This window comes from Bicyclus anynana, chromosome 19 (assembly GCF_947172395.1).
Source record: "Bicyclus anynana chromosome 19, ilBicAnyn1.1, whole genome shotgun sequence".
Lineage (NCBI taxonomy): Eukaryota > Metazoa > Arthropoda > Insecta > Lepidoptera > Nymphalidae > Bicyclus > Bicyclus anynana.
In genome coordinates this window covers 8,403,685-8,417,243 of record NC_069101.1, presented here as the reverse complement: position 1 = coordinate 8,417,243, position 13,559 = coordinate 8,403,685, and the positions used below count along the sequence as shown (strand labels likewise).

The 13,559-nt window shown below is 35.7% G+C and overlaps 1 protein-coding gene across 1 annotated transcript in view; it reads left to right on the top strand.

Moving 5' to 3' along the window:
- The window catches only part of LOC112045364 (uncharacterized), a 69,750-nt gene that overhangs the window by 51,667 nt on the left and 4,524 nt on the right, over positions 1 to 13,559 (top strand). Inside the window, exons 4-6 of the mRNA XM_024081516.2 lie at positions 7,319 to 8,587; positions 9,458 to 10,642; positions 12,136 to 13,103. Of these exons, the coding sequence (XP_023937284.1) occupies positions 7,319 to 8,587; positions 9,458 to 10,642; positions 12,136 to 13,103 (3,422 nt within the window). The remainder of the gene's footprint in view (positions 1 to 7,318; positions 8,588 to 9,457; positions 10,643 to 12,135; positions 13,104 to 13,559) is intronic.

Sequence of the window (13,559 nt, the reverse complement as noted above, 5' to 3'; positions counted from 1 at the left end):
ACTAAAATAGACATTGATAAAATTATGTTTGTGACTACGTCATGCGTTAATTAACCACGAAATATATTGTACTAACAACGCCCCCGCGGTTTCACCTACGTAGTTCCCGTTACGGTAGGAATATGGGGATAAAATAAGGGGCTTAGCGGCTTAGACGTAAAAGATTAACAAAGACAGTCACATTCGCAATTATAATATTACTCGTAGTTAGGACTCTTTGTTACGACTCCTAGTTAGGGTTTGCAATATTGTTGGGATAGAGGTGACACACACGACGACATAGCTCAACGGTCGCGAAGCTGAAGTGGCAATGGGCAGGGTACACAGTTCGATGAGCCGATAGACGTTGGTTCCAAGGTGCTGGAGTGGCGACCCCGTATTAGAAAGCGCAGTGTTGGTCAACCCCTCGACAGGAGGACTGACGACGCAGGGATTCGCTGGATGCTGGCGGCTCAGTATCGTGATGTTTGGAAGTCCCTACAAAAAGGCCTATGTTCTGCAGAGGACGTGACGAAGGGCCCAAAAAGAGAGTACCTATTTGACCAAAAGATTTCTTGATTTTTGTATTCTTGAACAATAAAAATAAAAAAGCTTTAAAGAACCGACCTTATTATTACGGATTATGCGCTGGAGCTTTGCAGATTATATTTTCCGCACGTTTTGTACAAATAATATCTGCGTTGTAGTCAATTATAATTAATAATTATAAAGAGTAGGTAGTAAAAGCGAGGATGTACTATAGTTATGTATTTGTAATACCTCTGGTCTGTAAAGTGTACATAAATAAATTATTGAGGTACCTAAATAAAATATTTTATCATTTTTTGATTCGCTGGATGCAGGCGGCTCAGTATCGTGATGTTTGGAAGTCCCTACAAAAGGCCAATGTCCTACCGTGGAAGTCAATCGGCTGATACGATGAAAATAATGAAAAGTGACTGTAATATACAGACTGAGTAGTACCTAACTACATAACTACGTAACTTTGAAAATTGATCCTTGAAGCACTGAAATTGTGAATTAATTAAGCGGGTAAGCTCAAAGCGGCTATGTAAGTCAATCAACAAACGGGTTGGCAATTTTCATGGCTGCAAAATTTTCTATCGCTGACAGTGCACACGGGCTCACTTAGCACTAAGTAGATACCTCGACTATGTCTGTTTTATGAGCAAAAGCGTACGAGTATCTATGTTTTAACTCTGTGGACGCATTCAATTAAGTTATTGACCAAACAAATACTTTTAAGAGACACAATTACAAAAAACAAAAATTATAAAATATTTTGTCTAAACTCATGGTATCATTTGATATTTATGTCGAGTTAAATTACCTTAATTATGAATATATTTAGTTACACTTTATAATTATAATAATACATAGCCGATTATTAAATACCTAGCAGTTAAATAATAGGTATAATAAAATAATTAAATATAACTGACTACAACAAATTATTAATTGCATGAAACGTGCGGAAAAGATAATCTGCAAAGCTCCAGCACGTAATCCGTAATAATGAGAATCGGTAATAATCTTTAGAGCTTTTTTTTTATTTTTATTGTTCGTGAATACAAAAATCAAGAAATCTTATTAATCGAATAGGTATTTTCTCTTCGCGCCCTTTCGCGCGCGCTTTGTAGTGCGGGGTCGCCATTCCAGCACCTTGGGACACCAACGCCCATCGGGTCTTCGAACTATGTGATCTGCCTATTGCCACTTCAGCTTCGCGACTCGTTGAGCTATATCGTTAAGTTATAATATGTAACTAGATCAAAAAAACACTCTTTTACATTAATGATGTTATGTTATTAGTACCTAGTTTTTATTCTTTACCGGTTAGCCCTTGACTAAAATCTCGCCTGATCGCAATCTAAGATAAAAGCGAACTAACTTGTCAGGAGGAGGATGAAAATCCACACCCTTTCGGTTTCTACACGACACGTAGGTAACGCTAAATCGCTTTATCGTCTTTAGCGTAAATCTAAACAGCTTGTAAACAAAAGAAAGACCTTTCATAAGTAAAGGATAAAACAAAATAGAAAAGCATTCAGCAATTTAATGGGCCACAGACGGACAGACCACTGCCATAGTTTGTATGTATGTACAGATTACTCTTTATATCCAGTATACGAGTGTTATGTACACGGGAAAATCAATACATGTTGCGTCACCTCCTGTTACATAATGTGAAAATGACACCCAGTTGGCTCATTGTTACTTTGTTATATTTTTGCTGTTTCGTTACGTAAATATAGGGTACATCTTTATACATCATATCACTGGCGTAGTGTGCCATTGAGGGGCCTTGTATCAGAATTATTTGGGGGGCCCAAATGAAGGGTAAAGAATTTACACAAAAGAAACAAAAATCTTCGCACCACACTTCTACCACACGTAGCCACATAACATGTCTAGAATAAAATATCGTTGTGCTAGATTACAAAAAAAATAGACAATATGGCTGAGCCGGCAAATGAACTCTGAGGCTAATTCAATTGTTTATAGATCCTGAACTAAACTAATTGACAGCTCTAACAGCTCACACACTAGCGTTTCTCCACAATGTTCCTTTGTTCTATTTTCTGTGAAACAGTTAATTTTTTTTTTATCGTTCATTCATGCTTTTTTTTTTAATTTCAAACTATGTTGATATATCACACTAATATTATAAAGGTGAAAGTTTGTGTGTGTGTGTGTGTGTGTTTGTTCCTCCTTTACGCTGCTGCTACAAAAGCGATTTGGCTGACATTTGGAATAGAAATAGATTTCAAGAAATTCCATGGTTCCCGCGGGATTTGTGAAAACCTGAATAACACGCAAACGAAGACAAAATATAAAGAAACCCTTTTAAATTTATAAAAATCAATCTACTACTCCACTTGCGGGGCTTTTGAGCAGGTACTCTAGCGAGCGGCGGTCAGGGGTTCCAGAGAGAGGAACTTCCGTCTCAAGAATGCCTTCTGTATACGACCTTTGATTCAATGGTTAAGCGAAAACTTCCTAAGGTGTTCATAAGAGGAGACGATTTATAAAAAAAAAAAAAAAAGAATATTTGCCATATTTTTATATGACCAATATTTCCATTCCCCTGCAACTAGTCGGGAAAGACTGTATTAGGAGTGGGTACGACAATAGACCAACGGGGTGAGGATTGCACCACCACCCCTCGGTAATGAATCCAACCGCTCTTAATATTGAGCTATTGAGGCTTTTTATTTAAATTAAACCTTTGAATTAAAAACCTACCCTACACAGGGTTGCCTTGACAGTTAACTAACACTCCCCTTCTCCTCTCGTGTTGTTCTCCCTGCCTAGCCAATTTATTATTATTGAAATTATTTTTGAAAACACGTAAATTATACATAACTAATTATATTTAATGATATACAAAATCAAAACAAAAATAAGACTTAATTAGCTACAGTAGGTATCAAATAAATAAACTAACAAATAACAAGTCAACAAAGTTTCTTGACAAGCAACAAAAACGACTTTTGATTGCCGTTTTCACCGAGCAAAAGAAACTTTTCCGAGCAAGTGAGATGAAAATTAGGTAGATTAATATTACCTATTCATTATCAACCCATATTCACTGCTGATCACGAGTCACCTCTCAGAATGCGAGGCCAATAGCTACCTACCACGCTGGCCCAATGCGGGTTGGTAGACTTCACACGCGTAGAGAATTAAGAAAACTCTCACGATGTCTTTGACACGCGATAGTTAATTAATTACGCGATAATTAAGTGCATGCCCCGGACCGGATTCGTACATACGCCCTCCAGAATCGGAGGCAGAGGTCATATCCACTGGGCTATCACGGTTCTTTATACCTTTACTAAAAATGTAGGTATTATTCAAATAATGGCGGGCGTCGAAACGCTAGCGTGTAGTGACTCGAAACGTACTCGTAACAAACAACCAACCTACCCATTTCAACAGGGAATAGGATTAAACGAGAATAGATCTACTTTTAGACATAATAATATTGAGGATTTATGCACAACGGAATTAGCAGCAAGATAAATATAAGCTTTAAGTTACTATTATCTACCTACTCGCGGCCCCGGTCAAGCTTCGCTACCCCTACCCTACAGGAATAGGGTAGGGATAGGGTAGGGGTTGGGTAGGGTAGGAACCCTACCCAACCCGACGCCATACCCTACCGCTACTCTACATCTACCGTAGATATTTTAAATGATATTTTGTGTAAAATTATTTGTATTTCTGAATTCTCATGGAATTTCAAATCGGTAGCCCAGTAATCTAGGGTGGGCACTGGACCATTCTAGGTTGAACCCGGCCCACCCGACCCACACGCTATATACGCCTATGGGGTTTGGTAGGGGTACGGTACAGTGACGTCCACAAGGTTTTTAACTAGGGTAGGCTCTCTGCATACCTACACATTGTACAAAATGGAAAATTCCTCCTATAATACAGGACTGTTATTAATCCTCAGGATATATGCATTGCGTTTATGCATCTATGAAGTGCATACCCCTGGTAAACCTAACGTACCCCTACCCAACTCTACCCGGTACCCCTATCCTACTCCACTACGAACAGACAGTTGATAGAGCATAAATAACAATGATGAGGGAGTATCCAAAGTACCTACTCGTATATATCATCATATCGATGGACGTCCACTGCAGGACATAGGCCTTTTGTAGGGACTTCCAAACATCACGATACTGAGCCGCCTGCATCCAGCGAATCCCAGCGACTCGCTTGATGTCGTCAGTCCACCTGGTGGGGGGTCGGCCAACACTGCGCTTACTAGTGCGGGGTCGCCACTCCAGCACTTTGAGACCCCAACGTCCATCGGCTCTTCGAACTATGTGCCCCGCCCATTGCCACTTCAGCTTCGCAACTCGTTGAGCTATGTCGGCGACTTTGGTTCTTCTGCGGATCTCCTTATTTCTGATTCGATCACACAGTTATACTCCTAACATAGCTCGTTCCATCGCCCGCTGTGTAATTCTGAGCCTTCTTGAAGCCCATAGTTAGTCGCTAACTCGTTATTATAATGTAATTAAATTTTCGCAAAAAATAACGCCGGCTTTTAATCCCTTAAAAATGAGGAGTGTTATAAGTTTGACGTGTCTCTCCGTGTGTATGTGTATAGTAGATATTATCTGTGTATGTCTGTGTAATCGTAACTCAAATGGACCGAAACCAAAATTAGACTCCGCGCCACGAAAGAAGTCCCGCGGCTAAAACCTGAACTAAAATTGACAGCGCCTTACACAAATGACAGAACGCCATTACCAAATGAAGATGAGCGCCATAATGACATTACGCCGCGTCTTGGAGACTTGTTTCGTGGCGCGGAGTCTATAATGAAGCTTTTTGTTTAAAAGCTGACGTCGTGCGTTACTGAGCTGTCACATATCAAACGAAGAAGATCCGAGAATATTTAATTAATTATCAACAATCAATCACCGACATAAAAGTTGTTATTCTAGCTGAATTCTTGAGTATCCGGGATCGATATTTCAAAATTAAAAAAGGATATTTCAAAATCCAAAATTATAAGGAGCCCAGGATCAGTCATTGTACCCTGGCGGAAATAAAAGAGGATATTTTTTTTAATTATTTTTGATTATACAAATCTACGAATTTACTTTAATTCTTTCGAAATAATATTCATTATCTCCCAAGAAATGCAACATTTATAAGGGTAATAATGGCGGATCGAGGACGTTTTCAATGCAGTAATCGATTTGACGTTTGCTGTCAATTGTCATGACTGTCATAGTTGCTCTATGGGCGCCATCTTGATATAAATCAAAAACTTAGGTTTTATTTTATTTATTTCTTTTTATTTAGTTAGATTTTTAAATTTTAATAATACGGGATACAAGAGTGGACCTGAAATGGACCATCATCTTTGTCTTTTAATTTGTAAATATTTAACATTTTCCTGTAACTACTACTGCATTTGTTTTTAATCTCAACACGAATAATGTGAGTAAAACAGCTGTTACCTACAAAATATGTGCACCTTTAACTAATAAATAATAATAAAATAACGTGATACGTACGTATTTTGCAGAAGCCTAGTATTGATAGGTGTGCTGAAAATATTTTTGGAAACAAGTAAGTTATACATAACCAAGATTTTAGCATGTAATACTAACAAAATCAAAACTGAATTAGCTACAGTATCTAATAAAATAACTAAAAAAGTAAGATGTGTACTGAAATTGTATGGAATTGTATTTTTATGTTTGTCTGTGTAGTTTCTGTTACTGCTTAGCGCTTAATGTTATGTGTTTCTAACATAAATTAAATAACCTAATAAAATTATTAATAACGAACGTTTAGTATATTTTAACTGTTAATTGTATAGTAAGTTCAATTCACAAAAACGCGCCCGACTCTTTGTCTGTTTTTTTATTTTTACTTCTAGTCAAATGCGAAATTCATTTTAATTTAATTGTTGTGCGTGCGCACACATTGATACTCGTTGTGTAGAAATAGAACTCACATTCTTGCAGTTTTCATTGCACACTTACACTGTAAGCGATTGCAAAAAAAGCACGTCATCGTGGATTGAACTATCTATACTTCTACTAAATACCTACTAATTAAAACAATTTTACTCAAACAGAAACCAAGTATAATACTGAACGCCGGCCTTTACACACGCAGAGAAGCAAGTAAATTCTCTGCTATGCAGGTTTCCTCACGTTGTTTTCCTTCACCGTTTGAGACACGTGATATTTAATTTCTTAAAATGCACATAACTAAAAAATTGGAGGTGCATGCCCCGGACCGGATTCAAAACCCACACCCTCCGGATTCGGAGGCAGAGGTCATATCCACTGGGCTATCACGGCTGATATCTATTTATATTTTCAATAAATAGTTAAGAGATAATATATTACTCAATATCTAATTTTATTGATACCATTACGCTGTTCTAAATGCCCTCTTGATCAGACAACTACTGCACGATTTCAATATACTTTGCTTCTGTTTGAAATAGCATGCATGCTAACAAATCATGTTCCAAAAGAACGTAATCAATGTTGAAAGGGATGTAATATTGTTGATTGATCTATCTACACTTTTGCACTTTCATTTTGCATCTAATATTAAGTAGTAAAACAATAAATATTTGATGCAAAACTACATATTTTATAAATTATTAAAAACTGAATCTACTTGAATGCAAGAAACGTGGAGGAACCAACAAAATAAATTGTATTTCAATCGAATACCTTATCAACTTTTTGTACGCTCTTTCAGAACATCGTCCTTATACTCGTTTGTGAATAACATGCTAACATAACTTTCATCTTTTCAGTCTCTGGGAAGCAATGAACTGGAAACTGGCTCCACCGAACTAACACCTTTTCTACAAAATTTGGATACAACAGTATTAGCTAATAATGTTATTATTCATACTAAGGAAGCAAAACGAATTATACAAAAGTCTGTTGTGAAAGATATTCAAGGAGTCAAAGTGGGTATTGTGGGATACGTTACTCCAGATAAGATAACTTTAGATAGAGACGGCACAGTAGAATATATAGATGAAGTGATAGCTTTGAATGAAGAAGTTGCCAAACTTAAAGCTAATGATATTGAAATTATCATTGCTCTAGGCCATTCTGAGCTAACAAAAGCTATTGAAATAGCAACTGAAGTGGACGGCATAGATTTAGTTATTAACGGTCAAAAAAATTTGTTTTTCTCGAATGGATCAAACGCTGAAGAAACTTTGATTGAGCCAATTGTCGTAGTACAAAAAGCTTCAAAGCGCGTACCCGTCGTACAATCTTTTGCATATAACAAACACCTTGGAAAAATTCGTGCCGTATTTAATCCCGCTGGGGTATTAACCGATTATGAGGTTGATCCAATACTGCTTGACGAGACAATCAATCAAAACGTTGAAATATCTGACATCATTCAAAGGCATAGCAGAGATGTTTCTGTATCTACTCCAATCGGCAGTAGTGTAGTATATCTTGTAGGTGATTCATGTAGAATAGAAGAATGTAACTTAGGCAACTTGGTTGCAGATTCTATAGTTTATTATTACGCAACCAGATATCAAAGTGAACGATGGACTGATGTACCTGTAGCGATTTTAAGTGGAAGCAGTTTTGCTGGCAATATAAGACCACTTGTGCGCCCTATAACAATTACTAGGCACGATCTACTAAATACAATACCAGAGTCATCTAATTTAGTAGTCGTAACAATGAGTGGTGCTGTGCTAAAAGAAGTCCTTGAACATAATGTTGGTGAATATAGTCGTAACGTTCCTAGAGACAGTTTTCTTCAATTTTCTGGGATAAGAGTATCGTATGACTTTGCGAAGGAACGTGGATCGAGAGTAACAAATGCCGTCGTACGCTGCTGGGATTGTTCAATTCCTGACTTCTTTGCTATAAATGATACAACCAGTTACAAAATATTAATGCCGTCAACACTTGCGAATGGAGCTAATGGATTTTCAATGTTATCTGACTTGCCCAGGGTAGAGCTGGAATATGACGCGATAACTTGTACTGAAGAATATATTAAAAAGAGAAGTCCGGTGTATCCCGAAATTGCGGACCGTGTTGTATTACTAAACAGAGATGCAGCGCCTGACGCAGCACCTGACTCAGAACCTGACTCAGCACCTGCATTAAATTCTTCTCTTATAGTTTTTGTAGTTGCATTATTAAGGTTTTGCATAGCTTAAGTGTGTAATGATTTCTTAAGAATAAAAGAATAAGATTATTTTCGTTCTAATTATTATCATTACTAATATACGACTATTTTACTTATCATGTGCATGTAAAAATTCAATTGAAAAGTTCAAAATGAAATCTTCGTTATGATATCGTTCATCAAGTCTAATCCATTGTAAGTATCATACTATTAATCGCAAAACATTTTGTGTGTTATATTCTAACCAACTGTATACAGTAGATATACAAACGTTCATAAATCTTTATAATCTATGCATCTTTTTTATTATTAGTTGTGTGATATGCCCAAGCAAGAATAAATTCAAAAAAAGATTGAGAATATGGATCTTTGAAATCTTTGAAACTTTCTATGGGCAAACTTGCAGCTTTTATACAACGAAGGAAAGGCCATCGAATTTAAGTGCCTTTTCATTCCTTAGTATTGTAACTATGTCAGAAATTGAAATAAAGTTAACCAAATCTTTTCCTAATATATAATAAAATGGTATTAGTTGTAAAATATAAAAATATTTTAATATCTTATATATTTAATCTACTTTCTATTCCTTGGTTTTGGTACTGTAATTCACATCTGTGTAAAACCTACTAAATATTATTACTATTCCTAAGTTCATAAGTTAATGTTTTTGCCAATTATTTTACTTATTTTATTCATATTTCTTCAATTTATTATATAACTTTATGTCTTTCCCATAACAAAATATTAAATCTTGTTATATTATTTTTAATTGTTTCAGTCCTTGGGAAATCATGAATTCGACAATGGCGTCTCCGGACTAACACCGTTCATAAGAAATTTGTCATGTCCTACGTTGGCTGCCAATCTCATCCTGACTTCAGAACCTACTTTGCAAGCTGAGAAAAATTTAATGAATTCAGTTGTATTTAACATTAACGGTACTCAAATTGGCATAATTGGATACCTGACACCAGAAACTAAAATATTAGCAATAGGAAATAACGTAGATTATATAGATGAAATTATTGCAATTCGAGAAGAACTAAATAAGTTAAAAAACGAAGGCGTTCAAATATTTATTGCTCTAGGACATTCTGGATATCTAAAAGATTTAGAAATTGCCGAGAAAGTAGACGGTATTGACCTTGTAATCGGTGGTCACACGAATACTTTTTTGTGGAACGGTGAAACAATCGATTCTGAGACACCACTAGGTCCATACCCAACGTTAGTAAAGCAAAAATCAGGAAGGCAGGTTCCAGTAGTACAAGCTTATGCTTACACTAAATATTTAGGCAAACTACACCTATTATTCAATTCTCGTGGAGAAATTGTGAGATTGGATGGGAACCCAATTCTTTTAGATAAATCGGTACCACAAGATCCAAGTGTACTGTCCATAGTTGAGAGATATCGTGAGAATATAATTAAAATATCAGAAGTAGTTGTAGGTACATCATCTACGGTTTTAGATGGTCTATCATGTCGCATACAAGAATGCAATTTAGGTAATTTGATAGCCGATGCAATGATTGACAAATATGCTTCGGAATACTTTGGTGAGGGTTGGACAGATACGCCAATTGCCGTCATACAGGGTGGTGGAATTCGAACATCGATTAGCCATGTTGATCAACGTTTCAATATTTCAAAGGGGGATCTTTACAGTGTCATGCCTTTTGACGGCAATCTTGTAAAAGTAACCATAAATGGAATAAAGATCTTAAAAATGCTGGAACACTCCGTCTCTAGCTACAATATTATAAGTGCACCTGGTCAATTTCTACAAGTATCAGGTTTAAAAGTAGAATACGATTTCAAGAAGCCACCTGGAGCAAGAGTCGTAAACGTGCTAGTCCGCTGTGGAAAATGTCAAATTCCTACTTACGGCCCTTTAAACAAAACTGGCGACTATAATATCTTAACAAATGGATTTATGGCGAATGGAGGCGATGGATTCAATGTATTTAAGGGATTGCCATTCACGGTTTTACCGTATAACGAATTCCAATGCACAGTTGATTATATGAACTCAACGAATCTTGTTCATCCTGAGGTCGAAGGCAGAGTAATAATTCACAATGTTGAAGCAATAAATAGAGCTACCATATCAAGAGGATCGTTTGGTATAGCGTTTTTAATTATAGCATGGATAACATTATATTAATTAAGAATGGGCTTCGATATCTTAATTATTGAACGAAGTTTACAGTGCATAATAATAGTATAATATCTGTGTATATTAAGATACAATCTTTAACTACAAATCTTTAATTTACAGTATTATTTTATTACTTAATTGAACAAGTGCGTAAAGTATATACGTAAAATATAAATGTACGTAAGTAGGTACACTATGATACATATCAATATTAGAATGTTATTGCTAGTCTTATGAAGGTTGTACTATTTTGATCAAATTAATAATGATGTTAATGTATCTTTATTAATGTAATTTTATCTTGATTATAAATATACCTATTTTAGTTGAATATAATATAAATTGAGAATTTTAATTTTACTGTTAATTTTAATGTTAATTAATTTTACTATACCTAAACTACTGAATCGGAACGAAGTCATTTATATTGTTTAGAATAGGCTTATATACTGTCGTTATTTACGGACTCCAATATGGACTTAAGAATCACCATACAATTTCAAGGTATGTTATACTCAATGTAACTTGAACACCTAATTCAACATATAATGATTAGGTACATCATTATGTGCTTTTAGAAGCTTTTGTATTTGAAGCTATTGGGATGTTAGTTGCTAACTTTTGTAAAACATTGTATAACATAACCATGCTATAACAGTAGAGAAGATGTAGAGCGCGCCACGTTCTCTTTTATATAGGTAACTAATTTATAAGGTGGTAACTTATGTCAATTTTATTGACTTTTATACATAATGTCTAATCCCGCTTGTTCATCTCCATTTCCTTATTGTTACCGTCGTTTACTTGTTATTATTAGTTAGTTAGAAGATTTTTAGTTTGATTAGAAGATTGTGATGAGAAGAAAATAAAGTTATTAATCTTAAAGCGACACTGGTGATAATACTCATAAAATGATCTCAGAAATAAGACGTTGACATAAAAAATATTAACCCGGTGACGGTTACCGAAATGATTACTTGCGTATTGTTCGAGATCGTGTATCCATCCATCATCCATCCATCTGTTGTAAACTTATCACGTCAATCCACATGAACATTTATTTTCTAGATTTTTACTTTTCGCTTGTAATTGTCGTGTAAATAAAAATTGTAGTATTCAAAATTTAAAAAAAATCACTTAACAGTGCATGCACGACTATACATAAGGCTTTCATTTGTGTCAATGTGCCACTACTGGCTGTATGCATGTAGCAATATGTAGATATCTCATCTAACCTGAATGTGAATAATATGAAATATATTCTCTTGCTTATTTGTAACTTTCTTTTGTTACAGTCACTTGGAAACCACGAATTTGACCAAGGCGTCAACGGATTATCTCCATTCATAGAAAATTTAACTTGTCCCGTTTTAGCAGCTAATCTTATATTAACAAAAGTACCTGAACTAGAAAAAGAAGCTAACCTAAGAAAATCTGTAATATTTAATATCTCAAGCACATCAATCGGTGTGATAGGATACTTAACCCCTGAAACAAAAACTTTGGTCGCCAAAAACGATGTTGAATATGTAGATGAAATCATCGCACTAAAAGAGGAAGTCCAAAAACTGAAAAGTGAAGGAGTTCATATAATAATAGGTCTCGGACACTCCGGCTTTTTGAGAGATTTAGAAATTGCAAAAGCAGTTGATGGCTTGAATCTTGTTATCGGTGGACATTCGAACACCTTCCTCTGGAACGGCTCAAGTCCGGATTCTGAAAAATCTTTAGGACCCTATCCTACGTACGTCACGCAACCATCTGGGAAAAAAGTTCCTGTAGTGCAAGCGTACGCCTATACCAAATATCTTGGTAAACTCCACATGGTATTTAATAAGGATTCAGATTTATTAAGCGCTGATGGAATTCCTATATTATTGGACAACACCATTCCTCAAGATCCTGAAGTGTTAGATATTGTAGAAAAGTATAGGGCTCAAATTCTCAACTATACTGACGAAGTAGTTGGTACTACGTCAGTTGTTTTAGAAGGACTTAGTTGTCAACATAAAGAATGCAATATGGGAAATTTAATAACAGACGCAATGGTATCCTGTTATGCTAATGAATACAAAAGTAATAATCACTGGACGGATGCACCCATAGCAGTTCTTCAAGGCGGTGGTATACGATCATCAATAGCACATGATGAAACACCCGCAGAAATTACCAAGGGTGACTTAATTGCGGTATTGCCCTTTGACGGAGATCTTACTATTGTAACTATGAGCGGTGAGGTTCTAATGCTAATGTTGGAACATTCAATAAGAAATTTAAGTGATCTAGATTATCCCGGCGAATTTCTTCAAGTTTCGGGTTTGAAAGTTGTTTACAATAATAGCAAACCGGCTGGGTCGAAATTAGTAAGCGTGGAAGCAAGGTGTGGAAATTGTTCCATACCAAAGTACAGTAAAGTAGTCAAAGATGCAGATTATAATGTTATCATGCCGCAATTTATTTACAATGGAGGTGTCGGGTATACTATGTTTAGTGACCTACCGACACGAACACTTAACTATAACGAACTGTTTTGTACAATTAATTATATCAAACAACATAGTCCAGTTTTCCCAGCACTCGAAGGAAGGGTGATTGTACTGGACAAAATCCCCAATACCAATACCATTACCAATAGAGGATTTACAAGTACTTTGTCACAATTTTTATACATATTTTTATTTTATTTGTTTTATACAAATTTGTCACTGTTAAATTAATT